This window comes from Aquarana catesbeiana, linkage group LG06, assembly GCF_042186555.1.
Source record: "Aquarana catesbeiana isolate 2022-GZ linkage group LG06, ASM4218655v1, whole genome shotgun sequence".
NCBI lineage: Eukaryota > Metazoa > Chordata > Amphibia > Anura > Ranidae > Aquarana > Aquarana catesbeiana.
The window spans coordinates 375,314,010-375,341,060 of record NC_133329.1 but is presented as its reverse complement, the minus strand read 5'-3'; the positions used below and the strand labels follow the sequence as shown (position 1 = coordinate 375,341,060).

Genomic DNA, 27,051 nt, shown 5'->3' with positions numbered 1-27,051 from the left:
TTGTCGCGTTTTTGTGTGTTTGTATGCAGCGTTTTTGGGCTTTGGCTTTTTTTATTAGCCAGTAGTGAAAACTGTTATCTGTTGCATCATTTGTTGTTAGGTATTTCAGCTTTTTTTAGCTTTTCCATTAGCTTTTATTTCTTCTTTTATTATTATTAATTTATAATGTTTTTTCATTAGGGTAAGGGGTTTGAGTTCAGTTTATGTTAGGATTAGGAGTTAGGGTTAGGGTTATTTATTATTAATTTATTTATGTTTTATTTTATTTATTATTAATATTATCATATGAATAATAATAAATGAATAAATAAATGTAAAATAAATACACAAATAAATAAAAATCATAAATAAAAAGTAAATTTATTAATACTAAGTAATAATAAATAACTAAACACCCTAACACAAAAATTATTATTATTTTTTTTATTTATTTTTTGTTCAAGTTTGGTTGTTGTTATGACCAACTGCATTATACTAATGTAGAAAAACGTTATTGAAAAACACGCCAGAATTGGCAAAATGTAAGGTCAGGGTGGCCATTACCCTCCAAACACTCAAAATGTTAAAATCAATGATGACAACGTTGTCACAAAAAGAGCAACAGAACAGGGCCCCACACTAATACTCATGCAACACACAGACCATAAACACTAGCCAAATCTCACTAATGACTAGCTGGGCTATAAAATAGAGACTTATGCCTTGTTTCCACTGAGCGGATCGGTTCGGGTCTGTACAGTTTGAATGGCCTAGAATGGTCCGGTCTATTCTGGTGAGCGTTTCCACTGCAAGTGGGACCACAAGGGGCCATACACTGTTTAGAAAAAATGCCTCAGCATAGCACAGCAGAGGGTTTTATGTCAGCCAATCAGTGGAATGTATCGTAGCTCCGCCCTAACCGAACCGTTCCATTTTCTATGGCCCCACATCTGAAGCAGGACCCTAAATGGAGCGGTACGGTTCGGTTGTATGGGCCGCTTTCATAATGGAAACACCCAAAATAGCGTACCGTACTGAACCGAACCGAACCGCTCAGTGGAAACGAGGCATTAGGTTCTAGGGAAATACATGCCCATGGAACTATCTGTTCTGTTGAGCTTTTTGTGAAACGTTGTCATCATTGTTTTTAATATTTTGAGTGTTTGGAGGGTAATGGCCACCCTGGCCATACATTTTACCAGTTCTGGCCTTGTTTTTCATTAAAGTTTTTCTACATTAGTTTACCATGGTTGGTCCTCTTTAGACCCCTTTCACACTGGGGCTGTCCAATGCGTTTGCGGTAAAGCGCAACTCGTGTTAGCGGTGCTTTACCTCTGCTTAAGCGGCACTTTTGCGCTGCTTTTCGGCTGCTAGCAGGGCACTTTTAACCCCCCAAAAATTCCTGTGTTGCAGCGCTCCCAAAGCGCTTTCATTGCAATGGGCAGGGGCATTTTGGGAGCGCTATACAGCGCTCTCAAACTGCCCCAAAGATGCTGCTGGCAGGACTTTTTCTAACATCCCCCAAGCGCACTGCCCGCAGTTTTCATGCGCTTTTTACAGGTGCTATTTTCAGTGCTAAAACTGAAAACTGAAAACTGCCTCAATGTGAAAGGGGTCTTATAGAACTCCTTACTCAGGTTATTTAGTTGGTTCTCCTTCCTATTGCTTTTTTTGGTGTTAATAACAAGTTGTGGAGGTACCTTGTCCAACGGATGAATCAGTAACTATATTGTTAATTCAGAATATCCAAAGATATGGGTCGAGGCCCCTTGTCACTTTTATTAATATTACCTTTACAATAACCCTTCCTCTAACCCAACACTCTCACACTAACCTTCCCGGTAGCCCCAACGACTAGGCATCCTAAAATTGATGCCCTCCAGCTACCTAAAGCCAACAACATCTGGAACAACTGCACATCCTCTCCAAAGCAGGTGACAGTACAGAGCGCATATTCAAAAATGTTATATGTTTTTGTTTGGTGTTTTTATTTATTTTTATTGTAACTATATTATGTGTAAAGTCAACACTTAGGTAAAGAAACATATGCTTTTTTGTTTTTTAGAAATCAGGCAAGTCGGAGTGTATAGACCTTTGGGGAGCAATTATTGAGTGGACGAGTGAGAAATCCAGCCGTAAGAATGTGTTTCAGGTAAGGGAAAACTTTTTTTCATCATCTGGTTTTAGTTTGTGCAAAAGTGTTGGAGAAACCAGGTCGGAGATTTGGTTGTGTGTTTACCTCTGTGATGGTTTATGTGATGTTTCGGTCTTGGAAGTGTTTTTGATGAAGGCCTCTTGATCCCCTTAAAGGAAGGAGAGCCTTGACTGATGGGGGCATGGCCAGGAGCTGGGAGTATATGGTAGAGAAGTGGCAAAAGAGGATTGATGGAAGTGCAGGGTGATGGGGTTGGAACTGAGCTGAATAAAAGGACTGCCACAGGGAATTCTGGGTCTTTTTTGAAGAGCACGTGGCTAGAAGAGCTGTCCGCCCTCCCGCCTCCTTTTTTGGATGGTCTGTCACAGCTTTAGTGGTGTTTTTTTTTACCTTGCCAGCATTAAAAGTTGCTGTAATGGGCTATGCCCTTAATATGAGTTTGGAATTAGGCTGTCTGTCCAGCACTTATGGTAAGGACAGGCCCCCTCTGGTTAATGTTAAAGCGTGCTCACGCTACAACTGTGACTGGCACTGGTTTAAAGTGGTTATATGTTCTGTGTTGGAAAATGTAATAAAGCTGTGGCCTTGCCCCTTTTCCAACTTAACAGTTGTAAGTTTGGTTTCTTAAATGGGGAGGAGGGGGGGGGGGGGGGGCAAGTGGTTGTGCTGATGGTTGGCTTTATGCCTAGGCCTATGCGCCTCAGCAGTCATGTGTAGTATTGTAGGTCTAACTATCTGAACTGAAGTTCTTTAGTAAATGCTCTGACTGAACTCCTGCCTTTGATTAGAAACATCACTTTAGAGTTATACACTTTTATCACTTTTTAGTACATTATTCTTCCATGCTTCGAGACTAAACATAGTAATATTTGCAAAATCAGATATTATTTTGGTACCCAAACCTTTTGAAATGTTAAAAGGAACATATATTGGTGCTTGTACCGTCATATTGCTTGTTATAGCTTCTTCTTTGTCATTTTATTATATTTTATTCCATCTTCTGTTTGCTTACATTACTTTGTAATTTCTTGGAAAAATAATAAAAATTCCAATATAATTTTTTTTTGAACATTATGAAAAAAAAAAAAAAAACACTTTGTAGTCGGTAAAAGCTATTTTTTTTTTTTAATTTGGAAAAAGGCTACTTCTCTAAAGTACCTCTAAGTTGGTGTTATCTTGTATTAAATGCACAATATAAAACCTATCATCACTTGGCCTTGCTAGCCAAAAAAAAAAAAGCCAGTTAGTGGAAGTGGGTCAAGTTTTATTTTGTTCCTTAAAAGATAAGTATGGGAATACTTTTTTTTTTAAATCATACTTACCTAGGTGGATGCAACATCAGTCCAATGCTGCATCTGTCCCCCCGCCGGCTCTAATATTGAGATCCGAGCGATCAAACAGCAGCTCTCTGCTCTGCCCCCCTCACACTCACTGGAGTGCTGGGCTGTGGAGGGGGCAGGGGGAGCAGCGGGCTCAGGCTCTCAGCGGCTCTCTGAGAGGCTGAGCTGGGTGCCAGTCCAGTCATGTGGGCAGATCCTGACCATATGGTCACGATCTTGCCTGAGCCTGGACTGGCTCTGTGACATCAGCCAACATGGGCTTTGGCCCGCTGTCTGCTGAAAACGGGTCACAGAAGTACAGAACCTCTGATGCGTTTCGTCATTACAACTTCGCCTGAGGGTTCTTATATGTGTATTTATTTTCTTCATTTAGATCAGGGGTGTCAAACTCAATTTCATCGTGGGCCGCATCAGCATTATGATTGCCCTCAAAAGGGCCGGTTGTATCTGTAAGATTAGATGTCCAGCGCACCCCCCCCATACATTAGATGTCAAGAGCCACCCCGCATCAGAACTTGAGTCCCCCACTCTCCCTTACATCACAGTGCACCCCCCTTTCTTTATGCTGCTGCTGGGAGGAAGCTGGATGCATTGCTTGAAAGCAGAAAGTAAGGGTCTGGAGGAGGACCAGAGGAGGGCTGAAGCTCTCCTACAGCTGCAGGAGAGGTGCGAGGGCCATATGAAATGGCCTGGAGGGCAGAATTCGGCCCGCGGGCCTTGTGTTTGACACCTATGATTTAGATGATTGCCTGGAGTTCAGATTTAAAGTGGAAGAAAAGCCCAACAACAACTATATTTAAAATATTCCCTGCCCCCTCCTCCTACCTATCCTGGCTAACCTGTATAAAAATGATCTGTGTACTTACCTATTTTTAATCTGCTCCAGTCTAGGCATGTGATCCTGCGGCTCTGTGTAAGGAAGCACTCAACAATGGCTATGAATTCCGGGATATCACTTATAGGCGCCATTGTTGGGGCTCCCTCATGTCCTCTACAGCACCTGCTTACTGACACAGGGGAGCAGAAGCTGCGGGATCACGTGACCAGACCGGAGAGAATTAAAAATAGGTAAGTATATAAATCTTTTTTATACAGGTTAGACTGGATAGGTAGGAGGAGGGGGGAGGAAACATTTTTACAGTAAGAACTGGATTGTACGATATTTTTTATTTTATTTATTTTTTGTTTTTAAGGTTGAACTGAATGGGCTTGTGTCTTTTTTCAACCTAACTATGTAACTATGTAACTGACATTTTATAGGCTGTTCTTCTTTAAGTCCATTGCACCAGTAAAACCCACCTTAATTTTCCATCCCCATTGACTTCAATGTTTTGGAATTGAAAACTCCCAATTTCCCTCATCCCTCGGAAATTGTGCACAAAATGACTTTCCCCAGTACAGGACTTGTGCACTTGTCTTGAACAGTCCTTCCCACATGCTCTTCTTTTATACATTGAGTTGCTTGCTATATTCTATTATTTTTATTTTCATAACGTCATAATAGTGCTCACCGTTACCAATCACCTCCTCTGTTAAGGTCAGATAGAGCAATGAATTCTGCTTTGGTTCACTTGGGTTATTGCACCCACGTCTTCCTTGTAGTACACATAGGGCCTAAATCTTCCTGAGACCGGGTTCACATATGTGCGACCGCGGTTTCCAGCCTGGGGTCCAGGACGTTTCTGCAGTTCAGGTGCGATTCAGGTCAAAATATTTGCCTGAATTCACACCTGAACCAGACCCCAAAATGCACAGGACCCTTTTGGAAACCGCACCACGGCGGCCCCGGACATGTGTAAACCGCTCCATTGAGAGCCGGTCACACTCGCGTGTCATTCAAATTGAATGCATCCAATTCACTCATATGTGAACCCGGCCCTAAACGATGAATATTGCAACCTGTTTTCAATGAGCCAACGTTTAATATCTTTTAAGCAAGGAGCTAATTGGTGCCCATTTACAGTAATTAAATAATACATGGCTTTGTTTTGGCACTCTCTGCATTATTTGCTATTATATCATTATTATAGTATTTTTTAATTCGTAAAGTAATAAAAAAAAAAAAAAACTATTATGGTTACCTAGCTCAATGAGATCAATGTTTTAGAACATGGTGTCCTTTTGCTTGCGTTTGGTCAAGACTTTCACGCCTGCAGCCTAATTCAGCAATAAAGCATTGTGTTATTTTTATTTTTTATTTTATTTTTTTTTATTTATTTATTTTGTTTCATTACCTACAAAGTAATAAAAGGCCACACAGTGAAACGAGCTAATAATTAGCCTCGCTGATGTGTTCTCTTATAAATGTCAGTAAAGATTCCGTTGTTGAAATTAGCCCTGAGTTTTCAATTTAAGACTATGAATAATTGATTATATATGGAAAATGACCACTGAATGATTTGGATAAGGAGGGAATCGGTGAAACGAAATTATACCTGTTAGCGATGTTTACATTTAAAATCCATTATATCGCCGAGGAGATATTAATTATGGGGGCATAATGAGACAGAGTGCAGGTGCATTTGCATCCAAATGTATTATGTTGTTGCGGCGTCGGCTTAATAATATAGAGGATCTATTGCTTATTATTTTCTGTTAAATTAGCACTGGCGCACAAATGCTAAGGTGAAGCAGGGAATGTTGGGTACAACAAATTGAGAAATAGACAAAGGGAACAATTACTTTCCCTTTAAAGGCAATTACGAGTCTGTTTTCTCCCGTCAAGTAAGGTTAGGAGCTTCCATCACGTCCTTGGCGAACAGGCGGCGATTTATGGAATGATCGTGGGCTTGAAGCTTTTTTTTTTTTTTTTTTTTTTTTTTTTTTGCTAAGTGCACTTTGGTGTTTAGACTGAAAATTTAGGGGTTGAGGATTAAAAGGATTACAGTATAATCTTAAATAATCCCGACTGTCATTTACACGAAAATGGTGGTAATAACGACATAAGTTATCGTGTCACTCAGCAGATTAGATTGTTGTTATCCTGTGATTACCTCTCTGGAGGAGGATTTAAAAGGGGGCTCCTCTTGATTTTTTACATTTGTATATTTATAGCTATGAAGTGGTAATTAGTTAATTTGATGATTCCTATTGACAGTATGATGTATTCTCCTTAACCATTTTGAGTTATTGTTATAACATTTACGTGTAATAAGATGAAATCTACACCCAGCCACTAGAGCTGCACGATTCTACCCAAAATGAGAATCACGATTTTCTTGCTTAGAATAAAAAAATCACAATTCTCTCACGATTCTCGCGGTGTAAAATCTTTCACATTATGCAAAAAAAAAAAAAAATGGGCTAACTTTACTGGTTATTTATTTTTTTAATTCATTAAAGTGTATTTTTTTCCCAAAAAATTGCATTTGAAGGACTGCTGCGCAAATACAGTGTGACATACAGTGACATAAAATATTAAAACCACCATTTTATTCTCTAGGGTCTCTACTATTCTCTAGGGTCTCTACTAAAAAAAATATATATATATATATATATAAAATGTTTGGGGGTTCTAAGTAATTTTATAGCAAAAAAAAATTATTTTAACTTGAAACCAACAAATGTCAGAAAATATTTAGTGTTTAAGTGGTGATTAAACTTCCCTTATTTTCACACCAAAGTGTATTCCTTTGATCTAAAGGACGAATTGTTACAATGTTTATACTTAAGTTCCACTGCTAGAGAATGTTGTGATTCTTGGCAGATTGCCTTTTTTTTTTTTTTTTTTTCTTTCTTTTGACAGCTGTCGGCTTTAGCAGAGCAGAGAGAATTCTCTGCATAGAAAGAAATCAGGAAATACTTTTTTCAAGATCGCAATGGGGAAAAAATCGCGATAACGATTCTTAACTATTAATCGTGCAGCTCTACCAACCACTAAAGTCCTATACAAGCTTCCACATGGTTATGTCATTTCATAAATCGCATTTAGTCTTTTTAAATCTGCAATTTTCATACCAGGAGATCCCACCATGAAGGTTCTTGAGCTTTAAGACCTGAGCTATTTTAGGCCCGGTTCACACTGGTGCGACAATTGTTCCGACTTTGATCAATGATTGCCTATTAAAACAGTCTTAATTGGTCCCACTTGTGTCGGTCTGACTTTGAAAACGGTTCCTGCACTACTTTGGTCAGACTTCTGTCCGATTCCAGCCCATTCACATTGAGGGCATGTGGCCTGTTATGGTTTGGGGGGGCCGTTCCCTCGCCCCCCATCTTTCCTGACCTGCCAGGCTGCATGCTCAGATAATAGTCTGGTATGGTTTGGAGGGGGACCCCACAGCGTTAAAAAAAAAAAAAAAAATTTTCTCAAAGTTAGATCAAAATCTGATTCCGTTTATTAACCACTTCAACCCCAGAAGGTTTTACCCCTTAATGACCAGGCCATTTTTTGTGATACAGCACTGCGTCACTTTACCTGACAATTGCACGGTCGTGCGACGCTGTACCCAAACAAAATGTATGTTCTTTTTTTCCCACAAATAGAGCTTTCTTTTGGTGGTATTTGATCACCTCTGCAGTTTTTATATTTTGCATTATAAACAGACAATTTTGAAAAAAAAACAATATTTTTTACTTTCTGGTATAATATATATCCGAAAAAAAACAACTGTATTCATCAGTTTAGGCCAATATGTATTCTGCTACATATTTTTGGTAAACAAAAATCACAATAAGCGTAAATTGATAGATTTATGGACTTTTATTTTTTTTTAGGCCCCTTTCACACTGGGGAGGTGGGGGCGGCGTCGGTGGTAAAACGGCGCTATTTTTAGCGCCGCTTTACCATCGTTTTAGCGGCGGTATTCAGCCACTAGCAGGGGCAGTTTTACCCCCCTGCTAGCGGCCGAGAAAGGGTTAAAACCACTGCAAAGCGCTATGCCGGCGGTATAGCTGCACTGCCCTATTGATTTCAATGGGCAGGAGCAGTGAAGGAGCGGTGTATACACCAAAGATGCTGCTAGCAGGACTTTTTTTACCGTCCTGCTGGCGCACCGCTCCAGTGTGAAAGTCCTTGGGGCTTTCACATTGGAGACACAGCAGCAGCTCTTTCAGGGCGCTTTGCAGGTGCTATTTTTAGCGCTGTAGCGTCTGCAAAGCGCCCAAGTGTAAAAGGGGTCTTAATGTTTTTACTGGTATTGGCGGCGAGCTGCAATTTTTAGTGGGACTGCAACATTGTGGCAGACAAAATTTGGAGAAAAAAAAAAAGTTTTGCTTAGTTTCTGTTATAAAATTTTGCAAATAAGTAATATTTCTTCTTCACTGATGTGTGCTAATGAGGCTGCACTGATGGGCACTAATGAGGCGGCACTGATGAGGCGCCACTGTAGGCTGCGCTTATAGACGGCACTGATGGGGATGGGCACTAATGAGACGGCACTGATGAGGTGCCACTATAGGCTGCGTTTATAGATGGCACTGATGGGGTGCTAGTATAGGCTGCGCTTATAGATGGCACTGATGGGGTGCTAGTATAGGCTGCGCTTATAGGCGGCACTGATGGGCACTGATGAGGAGATACTGATAGCTGGAACTGATTGGCACTGATGGGGCTGCACTGATGATCAGAGCCCTATTTATCAGTGAAAATTATGTCCTGACAAGCTTGCTGGTTAACAGCTCTCCTTTCCTTCCACATACACAGCATGGGAGGAAAGAAATACCGATAACTGGCAAGTTTGTTTACATGCGGACACAGCTGATCACATGGTAAAGAGCTGCTGTGATTGGCCCTTTATCCCGATCTTTAATCAGTATGTATGTATTCCTAACTGAAAAAGCACCTTCTATTGCTCTCAGTCTCATCCAAATCTACAAATTCCTTTTTTTCACTGTTTGAGGTTGGCGATGTTCGTACTCCGCAGTCCCACTGTATGTAGGAACATAACCACCTTCTTTTGCTCACTCCCTAAATGGACTATAGACTATGGGATCTCTAGTGTGCATAGAGCAGTGCACAGGACCTCAACTAACGTGCATTGCTCATTCCAAACAAACGGAAGTAATAGGGAAAGAGAGAGGTTTGGGAGCTGACAGGGGACATTACAAGAAAACAAAAAACACAGTAGCAATTTCAGAAAAAAATAGATTACAGGGCCATTAAAGGGGTGGTAACGGCTCATGTTTTTTCACCTTAATGCACCCTATGCATTAAGGTGAAAAAACACCTTGCAGTCACCGGCCCCTCAGCCCCCCTGTTTTACTTACCTGAGCCCCAAATTTCCGTCTGCGTGTCCCCGCCGTCCCTCTCTCTACGGGTTCCCGGCTCTTGATTGGATAGATTGATAGCAGCGCAGCCATTGGCTCCCGCTGCTGTCAATCAAATCCAATGACGTGGGCACCGGGCGGGTGGGGCTGAGTCCCGCATTCGCCCTCTATGGACGCTGAATGCTGGACTCGGGAGTGAGCCCGCAAGGTAACCCCCTCAGGAGAGCACTTCTCCAAGGGGGTTATCCAATGCGGGGAGGAGCCGCAAGAGCCGCAGAGGGACCCCAGAAATGGATGTTCAGGGCCACTCTGTGCAAAGCGAGCTGCACAGTGGAGGTAAGTATGATATGTTTGTTATTTAAAAAAAAATAAAAAACGATCCTTTAGTACCACTTTAAGTAGTGGATTGTATGGATTATTTCTGGGAAATAAGGATATCATTTAATGCCATTTTAAGACAGAATGACTGAGCCCCACTAAGTAGGAAGCTAAGCCTGCAAATATAAAAAGCAAGTATGGCTACTGGTTGCAAACTTACAGGTATCTTTAGAGAACATACACATAGATGTGTTTATGTTTTATTGATAAGATTATATACATTACCATGACCACATTCATATATACACACAAAAATATAAAAAAGAAGTTCTCTTGAATATTTCTGCTTCCTTCTGGAGAAAACATAGACAGGGATACACGTCTCATCAGACACATGAAATCTGAGTTGAAGAGACAGAGGTCTGAGTACTTTCTTACCTTCTGTTAACTTGGCATGAAGCCACAGATTGTTTAAGAGAAAATATAATCATTTTAAAGCTCAACTCCGGGCTAATAAAAAAAATGTTGCATGACTCTTATCTATCAATTAAAATAACAAAATATTTAAATAAAACAAAATATTTAAATAAAACTAGTATAAGAAGCTTAATATAACTTGGTATCATCAGATTTTAATCATCTGATCATCAGTAGACTGGGAGAGGGAGGGGCAGTGACCCAGTTGAGCGTACAATGAATGTGGGAATGAAATAAATGCCTCCCATAGCGTAGTATATTTAAACAATCAAAGATTTATTGAAAAACAAATGAAAGCTTACATTTAAAAAGGTTAAAAAGCACATTGAATAAAACAGTTGCGTTACAGACGCCTCTCACATCACTTCCGGTCCTTACCTTACTTAGGGCCATGCCCTACGCGTTACGTCACGTGACTTCATCAGGGGACTTCATCAGTCCCCTGTTGAAGTCACATGACGTAGGACCGGAAGTGATGTAAGAGGCATCTGTAACGCCACTGTTTTATTCAATGCGCTTTTTAACCCTTTTAAATGTAAGCTTCCATTTGTCTTTCAATAAATCTTTGATTGTTTAAATATACTACACTATGGGAGGCATTTATTTCATTCCCACATGTCCTCTGGAATCCTGAGGGAAATATTGAGAGCCAATAGCCAGGAGTCTGGAAGTGGGAGATCACCATCACCAGGGATATCATTAAGGCTGATTCATTATTATAGGGAGGTGAGAGTTCTATGAGCACTGAGCAGTTGTGTGAAGTTTCAGCATCACTCGTTTTAAGGGGATTGTTTTTGAAGGACTATTTATTTACTCACTCAATTTTGGATGATTTTTTTGGACTGTTTACCCACTTTGCACTTCGCACTTTATCAGTGGAGATATAATTGAGATTGTCACTTTTCTATATTGGATGTTTATATATTCATATTCACTTGTTGTTTATGTTGAGAAATTGCGCTGACCACTTTATACAGAGTGCTGGAAAATAATGGTGGCCACAGAAAATATTGACACTTTGGGCCCAATTTGGCCATTTTCACTTAGGGGTGTACTCACTTTTGTTGCCAGCGGTTTAGACATTAATGGCTGTGTGTTAAGTTATTTTGTGTGAGCTGTACACTCACTACTTTACATTGTAGCAAAGTGTCATTTCTTCAGTGTTGTCAAATGAAAAGATATAATAAAATATTTACAAAAATGTGAGGGTGTACTCACTTTTGTGAGATACTGTATATATACACACACACTATATTACCAAAAGTATTAGAAGACCTGCCTTTACACGCACATGAACTTTAATGGCATCCCAGTCTTAGTCCGTAGGGTTCAATATTGAGTTGGCCCACCCTTTGCAGCTATAACAGCTTCATCTCTTCTGGGAAGGCTGTCCACAAGGTTTAGGAGTGTGTCTATGGGAATATTTGACCATTCTTCCAGAAGAAAAATTCGTGGGGTCAGGCACTGATATTGGACGAGAAGTCCTGGCTCGCAGTCTCCACTCTAATTGATCTCAAAGGTGTTCTATCGGGTTTAGGTCAGGACTCTGTGCAGGTCAGTCAAGTTCTTCCACCCCAAACGCACTCATCCATGTCTTTATGGAACTTGCTTTGTGCACTGGTATGCAGTCATGTTGGAACAGGAAGGGGCCATCCCCAAACTGTTCCCACGAGGTTGGGAACATGAAATTAACAAAATATATCGGTATGCTGACGCCTTAAGAGTTTCCTTTACTGGAATGAAGGGGCCAAGCCCAACCCCTGAAAAACAACCCCACACCATAACCCCCCTCCACAAAAATATTTGGACCAGTGTACAAAGGTCCATAAAGACATGAATAAGTGAGTTCGGAGTGGAGGAACTTGACTGGCCTGCACAGAGTCTTGACCTCAACCAGAAATAACACGTTTGGGATGTAGGCCTTCTCGTCCAACATCAGTGCCTGACCTCATAAATGTGTTTTTGGAAGAATGGTCAAACATTCCCATAGACACACTCCTAAACCTTGTGGACAGCCTTCCCAGAAGAGTTGAAGCTGTTATAACTGCAAAGGGTGGGCCAACTCAATGCTGAAATCCATGGACTAAGACTGGGATGCCATTAAATGTCAAGTGCGTGTAAAGGCAGGTGTCCCATTACTTTTGGTAATAGTGTGTGTGTGTGTGTGTGTGTATATATATATATATATATATATATATATATATATATATATAGCATTTTATTTATTATTATTATTATATGCTAGATTTTTTTTTTCATGAAAGGCATTAAGCAATAGTCATACAGTATTCCAAGTTCAGGAGGCATACTTGAGATTCCTAGAGGAATAATTTGTCTACTTAGAGTACTGGTATAATATACATATGGCTCAATTCAGAATAATTTAACATGAGGCTAGGGACGCTTATTTTAAAAAATGTGACAGTTATTTTCAGATTAATCTGAAGAGATTTGTAAATCACAGTCACATGGTTAAGATAAAGATCTATATGCCAAGTGTTAAATGTTTGTGAATTGAGCTGATAATAATTGCAAAATGGAACATTCACTAAACGAGCCCTGTTTCTAGTAAGTTCTTAAAGGGTAAGTAATGCTTTCAAAACATTTTAGACACAGCAACAAATAAAACACTTTGTTCTTCCTGACAGCAGAAAGTTTGAATCTAATTGGTTTCTGTAGGCAAATCATGCAGTTCTTGAGTTTCATAGTTTGTAGGTACTTTATTATGAATTGCAGAATAGGAATGAAAAAAAACATACATTTCAGAGTTTAGTCTTCTGTAGTTTCAAGAAGCGAAGACAAAATGAAGACAGAAGTCTAGCAGCCTTCTCTAATAAAGTCATTGAAGCATCTGTAAATGGATTAGCATAAAAAAATTCTGGATGCTCAATATTTTCTGCTCCCTAAACCTCATAAAAGCCTCGGCTGCACCAATTTTCTTGCAGATTTTTTTTTTTTTTTTTTTGCCATGACTTCCTCCTTGGTCGTGTCTCAGCTGTTCGCCTTCTCTGAATTCAATACATCTGACAGGTCACCAGGGAAGATTCCTGCATTGTATCTGACCTTATTGTATGTTTGGCCTCTGGAAAGAGAGCGCTCAAGGTCCTCAAACAAATGATCTTGGCATAATCAACTAATACCTTGCAGGGAAATATTTGTTGTTTCAGTGTCGGATAAATTTAACACATCAAATTAACTGACATAAAACAAAGCTCTGCAATTTTCCTGCAGTTTAGAGAAGAATCACATATTGTAATGATAGCATCCTTGTTCTTGATGGCTCTTGATGGAGAGCCCTATTCAGGGTTTTTGGGTATCGGGAGTCCCCAGGTTTCAGATTAGCCACAAACAGCTTACATTTGAAGCATAAAACAACAACAGACATCCTATCTATATATAAAAAAATAAATAAAAAACAACACAAAGCATAAAAATAAATTCTTGCCTTTTCCAGCATTTGCTACTGTACAAAGTTCTGGTCTTTCTTTGGCAAGATGTGGACCTTCTGTCCAGTTCCACTAAACAATAGCTTTGTACTCAAAGGTCTACCATCACAGTCTTTCTGAAGGCCATATCCTGGAATTTAACAGTTGATAGCTTGGACCAATGTATCTATGCATATACCATGCCTGTTGGTTCCCCCTGGAAGCTGGAAACCATTGTAGTTCATCAGGTTGGCCTGGACTATCAGTACTACTTATACAGCAGTAAGGACCTCTAGTCAGCAGAAGGAAGAAGAAGAGGAAAAGTCTCACAGAAGTGGGGGATGATAGAATTGAAAAGCGAGTGCTCAACCTGAAGTTGGGCTTTAATCTTGATTTTAGCAGAAGTCAAGGCCCCAGACTAGGCATGTACTGTATAGCCTGGACCTAGGATCTGAAGGACTTTCACAGGCATACAAGGATCCAGTATAAGACTAAATTTGCCTACACTTCAGCATAGTCCTTACTTACAGATAGGTGTTCCTATGTTGGAGCTCCATAATGGTCTACACCAGGGGTCTCCAAACTTTCTAAAGAAAGGGCCAGTTTACTGTCCTTCAGACTTTAGGGGGGCTGGACTATGCCCAGTGGGAGTAAACAATGCCCAATCTTTGGTATTAGGGAGGAATAGTGCCCCATTTTTGTTGTCAGTGTCAGGAATAATGCTTAAAGGGCTGGATAAAGACAAGCAAAGGGCCGCAGTTTGGACACCACTGGTCTACACAAATAGTTATTTATTGCCGTGCTTATTTCAGTGGTATCTCCTGTGTTTATCTTTATCTGACCTTCTCCTGAAACCAATCCATTTCCATAGGATTATCCTTCCTACCTCTGGCTATAAATCCTGCTATATAAATCAAAGCTTAATTTAAGCGAAGTATGGTATATTGTCTATGAAATGGCAGCCATTACTGCTCATTTACTCTCATGTACTGAATAGCCATTAATGGGTGATAATGGATAGTGCACTTTACTGACTGCACCAGCAAAACATAATTTATCACTCCAAAGATTTGTGTATGTGCTTTCAAGCCTTTGCTGTTTGGAGCGGAGGACAGCCGAGCATCTGGAGTTCCTCAGCAGTTGGTAGGACAATGACTTATATGCTCAAATAATGGTGTAGTACTTTTCATAGAGATGTATAACAGACCCAGGGGTCATTCAACTCAATGTTGGCTAAATAGATCTAGTTTTCATAAAAAAGGGAACAGTTAGAACCCCTAACAAATTGTTTCTTTTTTTTTTTTTTTTTTTGCTCATTTTGTCTCATAAGGGAGAGTTCTTCTCACTTTTAGTCCTGAAAAAAAGAACAGGAAGTGAGAGGAAATCTCTCCAAAGCGAGGCTAGCAAACTCACTCACTTAGACAGTGGGCATCAAAACAAATGCCCTCACTGGCTTCCTTTCTATTTCAGTGACAACTTTAAAATATTGAATTTCCTTTTACTTTCTGCTTATCAAAATCTTGAAGCCCCCTTAAAAGCCTGATCCCCTTCAACTGAGGATCTCAGGAATGTTATTCCTAGCTTTGAACAGCTTTCTAAGTCCAGCATACAGGTCACCCTAAAGCCTAGTACACACAGGCCGACTGCTGCAAACAGGTATAGTAAAATTGCACTAGTGGAAGTGGCTTTAAAGGGGATGATTAAATACGTGTGGCTAATCACTGTATACACTGCAGACATAAAGTCATCCGGAGTCCTTGTACCTGCAAAATACTGATAATTACTGTGCCATAAGAGACAGTCTTACAGACACACATAAACCTCAGGACAAAGAATGTATATATTTTTTTCTAATTAATCTCTTCCATTATATTTTCATGTCTGCACACAAAAAGGTATCACTTTCTTTGAGCCTACCTCCAAGACCTTTAGTAAAAATTGCAGCTGTCAAAACGAAGAACACTTTGGTCAGGATTATGACCAGATTATGTAACGTACAACATAGAGTATGGGGTAAGGGATGGGGGTGGGGGAGAAAAGGGCTACCAAGGCTGCCACAAAGCAATAATATGACTGGTTGCCAAGGACAACATAAACCACTGACTGTGTTATAAACAATTGGAAGGAATGATAAGGCACCATATCCAAGAATTTGCTGATGAGAACAGTATCATTAGTAGCAACCAGCATAGCTTTATGAAGAGCCTTTTAACATTCTAGAGGAGGTATATTTTAATTTGAACAGAAGAAGCTCCGTGGACAGAGTGTATTTGGATTTTCCTAATGCATTTGATACAGTACCCCACAAACGCTTAATTTACCAATTAAGGTTTTTTTGATTGGTGAAATCGTATGTAACTGGATAGAGTTGCAGGAGTGTGTCCAGAGGGAAGTGATTAATTCCGTATTTTCTGAATGACCTAGAATTGTAAGAGGGGTACCCTAGGGCTCGGTCCTGGGACCAATTCTGTTTAAAGCGGAGTTCCTCCCTAAAGTGGAACTTCTGCTCATCGGAAACCCCCCCCCATCCGGTGCCTCAATTGGCACCTTTCAGGGGGGAGGGGGGTGCAGATACCTGTATAATACAGGTATCTGCACCCACGTCCGGGAATAGCTAGCCGCAGCTAGCCGCAAATGCCCGCCCACCCCCGTTGTGTTCTGGGTAATACACAGTTCCAACAACACAACGGGGACCAGTGTAGACGCGCAGCGCGACTCGCGCATGCGCAGTAGGGAAGCGGGCAGTGAAGCCTCAACGCTTCACTTCCTGATTCCCTGACCGAGGATGGCGAGCGATCGATCAGCTTCAGCTGCCGACATCGCTGGACCCTGGGACAGGTAAGTGTCCATTTATTAAAAGTCAGCAGCTGCAGTATTTGTAGCTGCTGGCTTTTAATATTTTTTAAGTGGACCTCCTCTCTAACTTGTTCATAAAGAGGAGGGCCAGTCAAAAAAAAAAAAAAATAAAAGTCAGCAGCTACAAATACTGCAGCTGCTGACTTTTAATTGGACACTTACCTGTCCCTGGGTCCAGCGATGCGGGGGATCGAAGCCCCTCTCGTCTCCCCCTCCGTTCAGTGGTGCCGGCATTGCAACTGTGGGCGCCGGGCTGTGGCTGCTCAGTCACCTGGGACCTGTAATGGGTCCCAGATGATTGACAGGAGGGAGGGAGCAGAGCTGAGCCCTTCCTGTGCCGAGAGGGAAGTGATGTCACCAGCCCAGGCACTGGAAAAGGCAGACTACGAGGGACCCCCTAGCAACAGGCATTTAGAGGTGAGTAAAAAAAAAAAAAATATCCAAATTTTTTTTGTATTTTTTTTTTAGGATTTTTCATGTAGTTTTTTTTTTTTGGGTGGAACCCCACTTAAACTATATAGAGTTTGGATGAAATAGTTCAATCACAGTGTTTGCTGATAATACTAAGCTAAGCGGGGTAATAACTTCACAACAGGATATAACAACTTTACAAGAAGACCTAGTTAAAACAGAAGGGTAGGCAACTACATGGCAAATTAGTTTTAATATTACAATGTAAAGTAATGCACTAAGAATAAGAGCTAAAAATATGAATGCAAGTTAACCAAAGTGGTTGTAAACTTCTGAAAAAAAAAAAAAAAAAACTGTGAGACAAAGGCAAAATGGGCTAGTATTTATCGATAACTAGCTCATTATGAAATACTTACCTTGGAACGATGCCCTGCAGTGCCACCCGCACTCCGCTCCCACGGCCAACATTTTTCACTGGAGTTACTTCCGGGTTCGGGGCTCCGGCACTGTGATTGGCCGAAGCCGCGATGACATCACTCCCGGCATGGGTACTGAAGAAACGGCTCGAGTGGGCAGTTTCTTCAGTGAACATGCACCGATGACGTCGGCAGCAGCGCATATAGTGAATATCTCCTAAACTGTGCAAGTTTAGGAGATATTTACGGTACCTACAGATAAGCCTTGTTATAGGCTTACCTGTAGGTAAAAGTGGTGTAACAGAGTTTACAACCACTTTAAGGACCGAGCCCATTTTGACACTTGTTGTTTACAAGTTAAAATCAGTATTTTTTGCTAGAAAATGACTTAGAATCCCCAAACATTATATATCTTTTTTTAGCAAAGACTCTGGAGAATAAAATGACGGTCGTTTCAGTATTTCATGTCACATGGTATTTGCGCAGCGGTCTTTCAAATACAATTTCTTTTTTTTTATTAAATACACTTTTTTGAAATAAAAAATACTTAAACAGTAAAGTTAGCCCAATTTTTTTTATATTGTGAAAGATGTTACGCCGAGTAAATAGATACCAAACACGTTATAGTTGAAAATTGCGCACACATGTGGAATAAAGACAAACAACGGTAATTAAAAATCTCCAGTGGCGACGCTTTAAATTCTTTTAACGGTTACCAGGTTAGAGTTTTACAGGAGGTCTTGTATTAGAATTATTGCTCACGCTCTGATGATCACAATGATACCTCGCATGTGTGATTTGAACACCATTTACATTTGCGGGCACGACTTAGGTATGTTTTTTCTTTGCTGCGCAAGCACGCGGGGACAGAGTCACTTTAAAATGTTTATTTTTTTTCTTATTTATTTTATTTCATTTCATTTCATTTTAACACTGTCCCTTTAAAAAAAAACATCCCTTGTGACAGTAATAGGCAGTGACAGGTACTCTTTATGGCGGGATCAGGGGTCTAAAAGACCCCAAATCCTTCCTTTGCATTTCAAAGTATTCAGATCGCCAAAATCGGCGATTCTGAATACTGTCAATTTTTTAAAATCAGCGCCATTGGCAGCCGAGTTCACCCGGAAGTGATGTTGTGACGTCGCTTACGGAATTTTACTATGGAGACCCGATCGAAGCCGAATCAGGCTTCATTCGGGTCACAGCCTAGCCGGATCGTGGAGGCCCGGGAAGAGCGGCAGATGGCGGCGGGAGGGGGGAGGGCTATCAACAGATAGCCGACCACCCGCTCTAAAAAACGGTACTAGGGTATAGCCTGCAGCTGCAGTCTATACCTCGATACATATACCTCCCCCTACCGACGTATTGGTACGGCGATTTGCGTGAAGTGGTTAAACACTAGGAGGAGAACCTCTGGGGGAATCAAGGATAGAAAAAGATCTGGAGGTCCATTCGCTATTGTCATACCATTATCATACAATTAAATGCACCCAGAGCCCACCCTTTTTTGAAGCCTATTAGAGCCGCAGGCTGCTACATCCTAACTCCGGGTGCTACATCCTCCCCCTGCCCAAGAAACTACGTCTCGGAATTTGCAGAAAAAATAAATCATTTGAGCTCCCAAGCCTGAGAGCGAATGTCCTTGGCAAAAACTGGGATGGGTGGGTAAACAAGGAGAGTTAACAATATAATATAAAATAAACATGTGTGTGGCATACCACATGAATAACGTTGGTATCACAAGAAAATTGTTAGTCACGTATGACATTCAAATATAAAAAATGTTAGGCTCTAATCATGTGCTTAAAAAAAAAAAATAACCCAGTGGAATCCATGCGTCCAGCACCCCTCATGTAGATTAGGGGGCCGGACGCATGGATGGGGGGGCCTGGGAGGATTTGGTGATGATACTTAAACCCAATTGAGCATCTCTGGAGAGACCTAAAAATGGCTGTCCACCAACGTTTACCATCCAACCTGACAGAACTGGAGAGGATCTGCAAGGAGGAATGACAGAGGATCCCCAAATCCAGGTATGAAAAATTGTTGCATCTTTCACAAAAAGACTCATGGCTGTATTAGATCAAAAGGGTGCTTCTACTAAATACTGAGCAAAGGGTCTGAATACTTAGGACCATGTGATATTTCAGTTTTTCTTTTTTAATAAATCTGCAAAAATGTCAACAATTCTGTGTTTTTCTGTCAATATGGGGTGCTGTGTGTATATTAATGAGGACAAAAAATGAACTTAAATGATTTTAGCAAATTGCTGCAATTTAACAAAGAGTGAAAAATTTAAGGGGGTCTGAATACTTTCCTTCCCCACTGTATGTATTCTAAAAAAGATAAGTATAGTTTTACAATTTTAAATGTAGCAAGGTCTCTGGCCTTGTCCAGTCTAATCAGAACTTTCCAGGCCAAAGATAGCTGACATCTTTCTGTATGTGGTGGGTTGTGAGGCATTGTGGGTGTAAGGTGGACAAAGTTATTGGGCGCCAGACACTTCTTGGATGTAAAAGAGGTTTTATTTCTCTTTACAGTTCTTTTTATATTTTTGGGGGAAAGAGGGTTAGGGCCAGGACACCGTTAAGTAGTGGTAGATTCAATTGGCAGACTCTGAGACTTCAATAGGAGGACAGCCGTGGGAAAGGCTCCAGCGAGGCACCACATCTGCACATGCAGGAATGCTGTCACCTATGGCAACAGTCTTTTAACAGCTCCTAACTTAATCTAACAGTTCCTTCAGCTTCACTACAACTGGCTCTTGTAGTTCTTCAACACTGAGCTCCCAGTCTATCACTAGACCTTCTGATTCACTGACTCTGAATCCCTTGAGCTCCTCTAATCTTTGCGGTGGTATCTCCCTGCTGGGTCCCTAGCTTGGCACTCCAGATACTTCTCAAGCTTCACCCCTGCTGACCAGCTCAGTCCCTGGCTTGACACACAAGACTGCTCTGCAAGTGTCACCTCTGCTGGTTGGGTCCCTGACTTGATCACCGCCTGAGGTTTCCCGATTCTCCACCATGCCCGTTCGGTGAGAATGCTGCTCTGGTACTTGCTTCAGTTACTCACTGTGGTCCCTGGTAAAAAGGTGGTTGGTCCCTTTGTGGCGACAGCTTCCCTCCTATCTCCGACCACTGACAGGCTCTCCGGCCGGCAGAACCCTCACCTCTGGTTGGACTGCAATCCCAACCTTGTGCTGCTCTCTTACTTCTGGATAAGCCCTCATACAGCCTAGAAGCCAGATGCCCCCCGGGATAGGCCCAATCTCTGGCCTAGCAGCCCAGGGGCACACGACACACGTCCACCCAGACAGCTGTCCAGGTGCCACAGAACATAGATCACCTGACTCCACCCAAATATATAGGCTCTCCCAGCAGGCAAAGGGATTCAAGGAAACCCCTGCCTATTGGTGAGATACCCCATAATACCATAACCTGACCTTGAGTTGTCCTTCTCAAATCTAGTACCACCAAGTGCCCAGCCACCTAGTGGTAGAAGAGAAAAGTACAACCAGGCCAAGCTTAGGGAGAAATCAGTGGATCTCCAACAATTGGCCAGGGTAATTACTCCTGGCAAGTAAATTTGCATACCTGACTAAACCCCAGGGTGCTACATGCACGATGATGATCTTTCGTTTACTTCGAGCATTAAACTCGGAGGATTGGTTTTCCAAAGTATTCTTATCCAATAGCTGATGTTTCGCTTCTTATGTGGCTGATCGCATGGAATAATACTAAAGTGTGATTTGACCCAAGGGGGTCTCTCATTGAGGTGAGCAGGCATTGTACTTTAAGGTGGCAGTGACAACTATTATCCATATCACCTCTTTCTATTAATGTGTGGCACGGATTGTGGAAAGGATTGATAACATGTTTTTCATCACAGAAGAATCTGCAAAAATTTTGGGGGATTGCATGTGGACTTATAATAATTTATACACTATATATGTTTATATTTGTTGCACTGATGTCATTTGCACAACTATTATACACAATTAGACACAATCTCTTACTACTGGATAAGCTCTCACACAGCCTAGAAGCCAGATGCCCCGGGGATAGGTCTAATCTCTGGCCTAGTAGCCCAGGGGCACACGACACGCGTCCACCCAGACAGGATTCAGGATTAGCGCACTGTTATTCCTAATTTATGTCTATGGGAATGTTTGACCATTCTTCCATTTGTGAGGTCAGGCACTGATGTGGATGAGAAGGCCTGGCTTGCAGTCTCCGCTCTAATTCATACCAAAGGTGTTCTATTGGGTTGAGGTCAGGACAGTCCAGTTCCTCCACCCCAAACTCGCTCATCCATGTCCTTATGGACCTTGCTTTGTGCACTGGTGCACAGTCACGTTGGAACAAGAAGGGGCCATCCCCAAACTGTTCCCACAAAGTTTGGAGCATGAAATTGTCTAAAATGTCTTGGTATGCTGATGCCTTAAGAGTTCCCTTCACTGGAACTAAGGGGTCAAGCCCCAACCCCTCAAAAACAACCCCACACCATAATCCCTTCTCCACAAAATTATTTGGACCAGTGCACAAAGCAAGGTCCGTAAAGACATGGATGAGCGAGTTTGGGGTGGAGGAACTTGACTGGCCTGCACAGAGTCCTGAACTCAATCCAATAGAACACCTTTGGGAGGAATTAGAGCGGAGACTGCGAGCCAGATCTTCTCGTCCAACATCAGTACCTGACCTCACAAATGCACTTCTGGAAGAATTGTCAAACATTCCCATAGACACACTCCTAAACCTTGTGGACGGCCTTCCCAGACGAGTTGAAGCTGTTATAGGTGCAAAGAGTGGGCCAACTCAATATTTTATTCCACGGATTAAGACTGGGATGCTATTAAAGTTTATGTGGGTGTAAAGGCAGGTGTCCCAATACTTTTAACAATATAGTGTGTATTCGAGAGGACTTATTCTTTTTGATTTTTTGGTGCACATTATTTTATTTTCATTTTAGGGTTACTATATTGGATTGCTTGAGTGCAGCACTTATTTATGTGAATTGTTTTACCAATTGATATCTGTTGGTGTGCTAGCAGCTGGAATTTATTACACTCTGTAGCCCAAATTCATGTTTAACATTTAGCAATAAAAACCCGACAGGGGTTCCAACCTTTCTGGTTACATTGCACGGCACTGCATACATTTCCTAGCATGCAACAATCCTCAATGTAATTTAGTGTAATAGCTATTGCCGTGTCTTTTACACACTAGTAGTAGGAGGGCAATTTTACAACGGACAATTTTTACATGCAATTTTACAAATGACAATTTATTCAGCTTTTACTAAAGCTGTACCTTTAAGCTTTAAAGGAAATTTCCTCTTTTAGAAGATACATTTCCTGTCTAAATTGTACTTTTTTTTTTTTTTTTTCTTTATGTAAAGTTCTTTTTATGTGACCTATAAAACTCCTAGTGAAAGGCAGAGCATATGTACACATGTCCTGAAACACGTGCCTTTTGTGAAATTATACGAATCATTTGGTTTTTGACAGTGACAGCGGAGCTTTTGCAGAAAACCGCAGATGTTGTTTGTCCATCTGAAATAAAAATATTTATTTTGAGCCACAGGCAAGTTCTTTGTTTCAGAAAATAGATCACAACTGCAGTTAATGCTTAATGTGCATATGAAGCAATACTGTCAAGGATGGCAGCTGAGAGGGAAGCTGAGCCAAATACATTTCAAGACCATCACAAGTAGCGAAAAATAAAGGAAAGACTTAAAAAAAAAAAACAACTTTACTTTGAACGCTTTTTCTAACGATTCCACCTAATATAACGGTTTATGGTTCTTGAAAGCGTTTTGTTATATTTCGAATTACCTCGACGTTGGCTGCATTTTTTGTTTGTGGCTTTCCTGCACACTGCTGCCATCTAGTGGACTGCCAACCAATGATATCCACGCTTTGAAAAAGTTCCCAATATTGTTTAGCAGCGCTGTCCAGGTTTTCATTATTATGACCAGCAAATTTGTGATGGTGTTTGCATGTGAAAATCAGCAGAAATTTTTTAAAAATGCACATTTCTGCCATTTGATTTTTAAGGAAGCTGCTTGACGTTGCTAGACACTGGGTATATTTAACCACTTTAATACCGGACACTTTTACCCCCTTCCTACCCAAGACAATTTTCAGATTTCAGCGCTGTCACTCTTTGAATGCCGATTACTCAGTCATGTAACGCTGTACCAAAATTACATTTTTTATAATTTTTTTTAATACAGATAGAGCTTTAATTTCATCACCGCTGAGTGTTTTATTTTTTTGCTACATACCTAAAAAAATAACAAAAATGTTGAAAAAAAATGTTTCTGTCTATAAAATTTTGCAAATAAATAATCTTTCTTCATAAATTTAGGCCGAAATGTATTCTGCTACATTTCTTTGGTAGGAATAACCCAAATCAGTTTATATCACTTACTCTATGTGAAAGGTATTGAGTCTACAATCTATGGCAGGGATCCTCAAACTATGGCCCTCCAGCTGTTGCAGAACTACACATCCCATGAGGCATTGTAAAACTCTGACATTCCCAGACATGACTAGGCATGATGGGAATTGTAGTTCCTGAACACCTGGAGGGCCGCAGTTTGAAGACTCCTGATCTATGGTATATTATTATTATTATTGTACAGGTTTTATATAGCGCCAACAGTTTGTGCAGTGCTTAACAAAATAAAGGCAGACATTACATTTACATTACAATTTGGTACAAGAGGAATCAGAGGGCCCTGCTCATTAGAGCTTACAATCTATAAAGGGAGGGTCACTTGATACAAAAGGTAATAGCTGTGGGGGATGAGCTGATGGAGGAAGTAAAACAGTGTATTCGTTAGACGCAGGATAGGCTTCTTTAGAAGAGAAGTGTTTTTAGGGATCGTGTAAAGATCGATAGATTAGGGGACAATCAGACAGATTGGGGTAGGGAGTTCCAAAGGATGGGAGAAGCTGGGGAGAAATCCTGGAGGTGAGCATTGGGATGAGGTGACAAGGGAGCTAGAGAGCAGGAGGTCTTGGGAGGACCGAAGAGAGCAGCTTGTTTAGTATGTTGGGACTAGGTTAGTGATGTAGCTGGGGGCAGAGTTATGGATGGCTCTGTAAATTATTGTTAGTACTTTGAATTTTATTCAATTTGAAAATTGATCAATCCTGATGTACTGTTGATCTATTATATTTCTTGAGGCCCTAAAATGCCAGGACAGTACAAATATCCCCAAGTAACCCCGTTTTGGAAAGTAAACACTCCAAGGTGTTTAACCTCCCTGGCGGTAATCCCAAATGTGTGGCTCGGGTGAATTTTCATTACCAAAAGCAGTAACCCCGAGCCACACTCGGGATCGCATCGCAGGATCCAGGCAAAGTTACTTACCTTGTCCCCAGGATCCTGCGATATCCCCCCGCTGTGTCCTCGAGCCGTGTCCTCCGCTTGATCTATCACAGTGCCGGGCTCCGTTCCCTGCAAGCGTCGCGGGGACAGAGCCCGGCGCCAAATTCAAAAAGTGAAAAACATACAATACATACAATACACTGTAATCTTACAGATTACATTACTGTATTAAATTATTTCACATACCTTTTGTCCCTAGTGGTTTGTCCAGAGCCCTGCAGTTTTTTTATTATATATACTGTTCTTTCTGCCTGGAAACTTGAGAATGTCCATAGCAACCAAAAACTGAGCAAATTTCAGTGTTTTTGATTTGATTACATTATTGAATAAATTGTATTATTATTATACTATTATTCGTTATAATTACTTATAGTTATTTATTATATTATAATTTATGATTTAGATTTTCAAACTTTATCATACCCGGGATGTCTACTAGACTCTTGTTTGGACAGATTTAAGTGTGTTATTCCTAAGAATTATAGGCCTACAATATAAAACGCCAAATTTCCATGCGAAACAATGTACCACTTTGAGCATCAAAAATCTGACATAGGCCTCTTTCACATGGACAATCCGTATGTCCGTTTTTCATCCTTCCGTTTTCGGATGAAAAAACGGACATACATTCATCCCTATGGAGCGTCGGATGTCAGCGGTGACATGTCCGCTGACATCCGACCCCGCTCCGATCCGAAAAGTGTAACGGAGGAAAAACCTACTTTTCCATCCGTTTTCGGATCGGATCGGGTGACGACGGACACTACGGTCCGTCGTCATCCGATCCCCCCATAGGGGAGAGCGGCGCTCTGACAGGTCCGTCGCTGCACAGTGTGCAGCGATGCACCTGTCATCTTCCTGCTCAGCGGGGATCGGCGGAGCGATCCCCGCTGAGCCAGCGGATGTTCACGGGGCTGATCATCACTGATCCGCCCCGTGAGAAAGAGGCCATAATCATACCGCCAGGGAGGTTAATAAGAGGCATATCGAGTTTTTTAAAGTTGTATTTTTTGTCAGAATTTTTTGGAAAAAGCAAAAGCAGTCAACATAGTGACACTGTACTGCTCTAGGAAGGTGATCAGGATTTTTTTTAACCACTTCCATACCAAGTCTATTCTGGCACTCCTCTCCTACATGTAAAAGTTATATTTTTTTTGCTAGAAAATTACTCAGAACCCCCAAGCATTATATAGGTTTTTTTTAGCAGAGACCCTAGGAAATAAAATGTTGTTGCAACTTTTTATGTCACACGGTATTTGCGCAACAATTTTTCAAACGCGTTCTTTTTGGGAAAAAAAAAACAGTTTCATGAATGAAAAAATAACAAGTTTTTTGTATAATGTGAAAAATGATGTTACGCCAAGTAAATAGATACCTAACATGTCACGCTTTAAAATTGCACACACTTGTGCAATGGTGCCAAACTTTGGTACTTAAAAATCTCCATAGGCGACGACTTAAAAAAAAATATTTATTGTTTTTTTACTTTACACTTTCTCTTTTTTTTTTTGTATCACTTTTATTCCTATTACAAGGAATGTAAACATCCCTTGTAATAGGAATGGTGGGTGACAGGTCCTCTTCATGGAGAGATGTGGGGTCTATAAGACCCCACATCTCTCCTCCAGGCTGGAAAGATTGAGATTAAAAAAAAAAAAAAAAAAAAGAATGATCTCTTTCTTTCCAGCCGAGTCCTTCGTTTACTTTGGCTTTGTTTACTTCTGCCAGCTGGACGTGATGTCATAACGTCGCGCCCGGGCCTCCTAAGGTCATGGAGATGACTGGGGACCATCTGGTCACTGGAAATCTCTATGATCAACATCCAGTGGCAGATTAATTCTCTGGTTCCCTGATCGTATGGACGAGCCTGGAGAAGCACCGGAGGGTGGCGGTAACCTGTCCTGTTAAACCACTGTATGGTCTTGGCCACCATGCTGCAACTCAGTTTCAGGATCTTGGCAATCTTCTTATAGCCTAGGCCATCTTTATGTAGAGCAGCAATTCTTTTTTTCAAATCCTCAGTGAATTATTTGCCATGAGGTGCCATGTTGAACTTCCAGCGACCAGTAT

At 41.0% G+C, this 27,051-nt stretch overlaps 1 protein-coding gene across 2 annotated transcripts in view; it reads left to right on the top strand.

Annotated features, from left to right (window-relative positions):
• Window positions 1–27,051, top strand: part of ARHGAP15 (Rho GTPase activating protein 15) — a 911,406-nt gene that overhangs the window by 174,421 nt on the left and 709,934 nt on the right. For both annotated transcript variants that reach the window (XM_073634231.1, XM_073634232.1), the window contains exon 7: window positions 2,045–2,131. In XM_073634231.1, coding sequence (XP_073490332.1) covers window positions 2,045–2,131 — 87 coding nt within the window. The remainder of the gene's footprint in view (window positions 1–2,044; window positions 2,132–27,051) is intronic.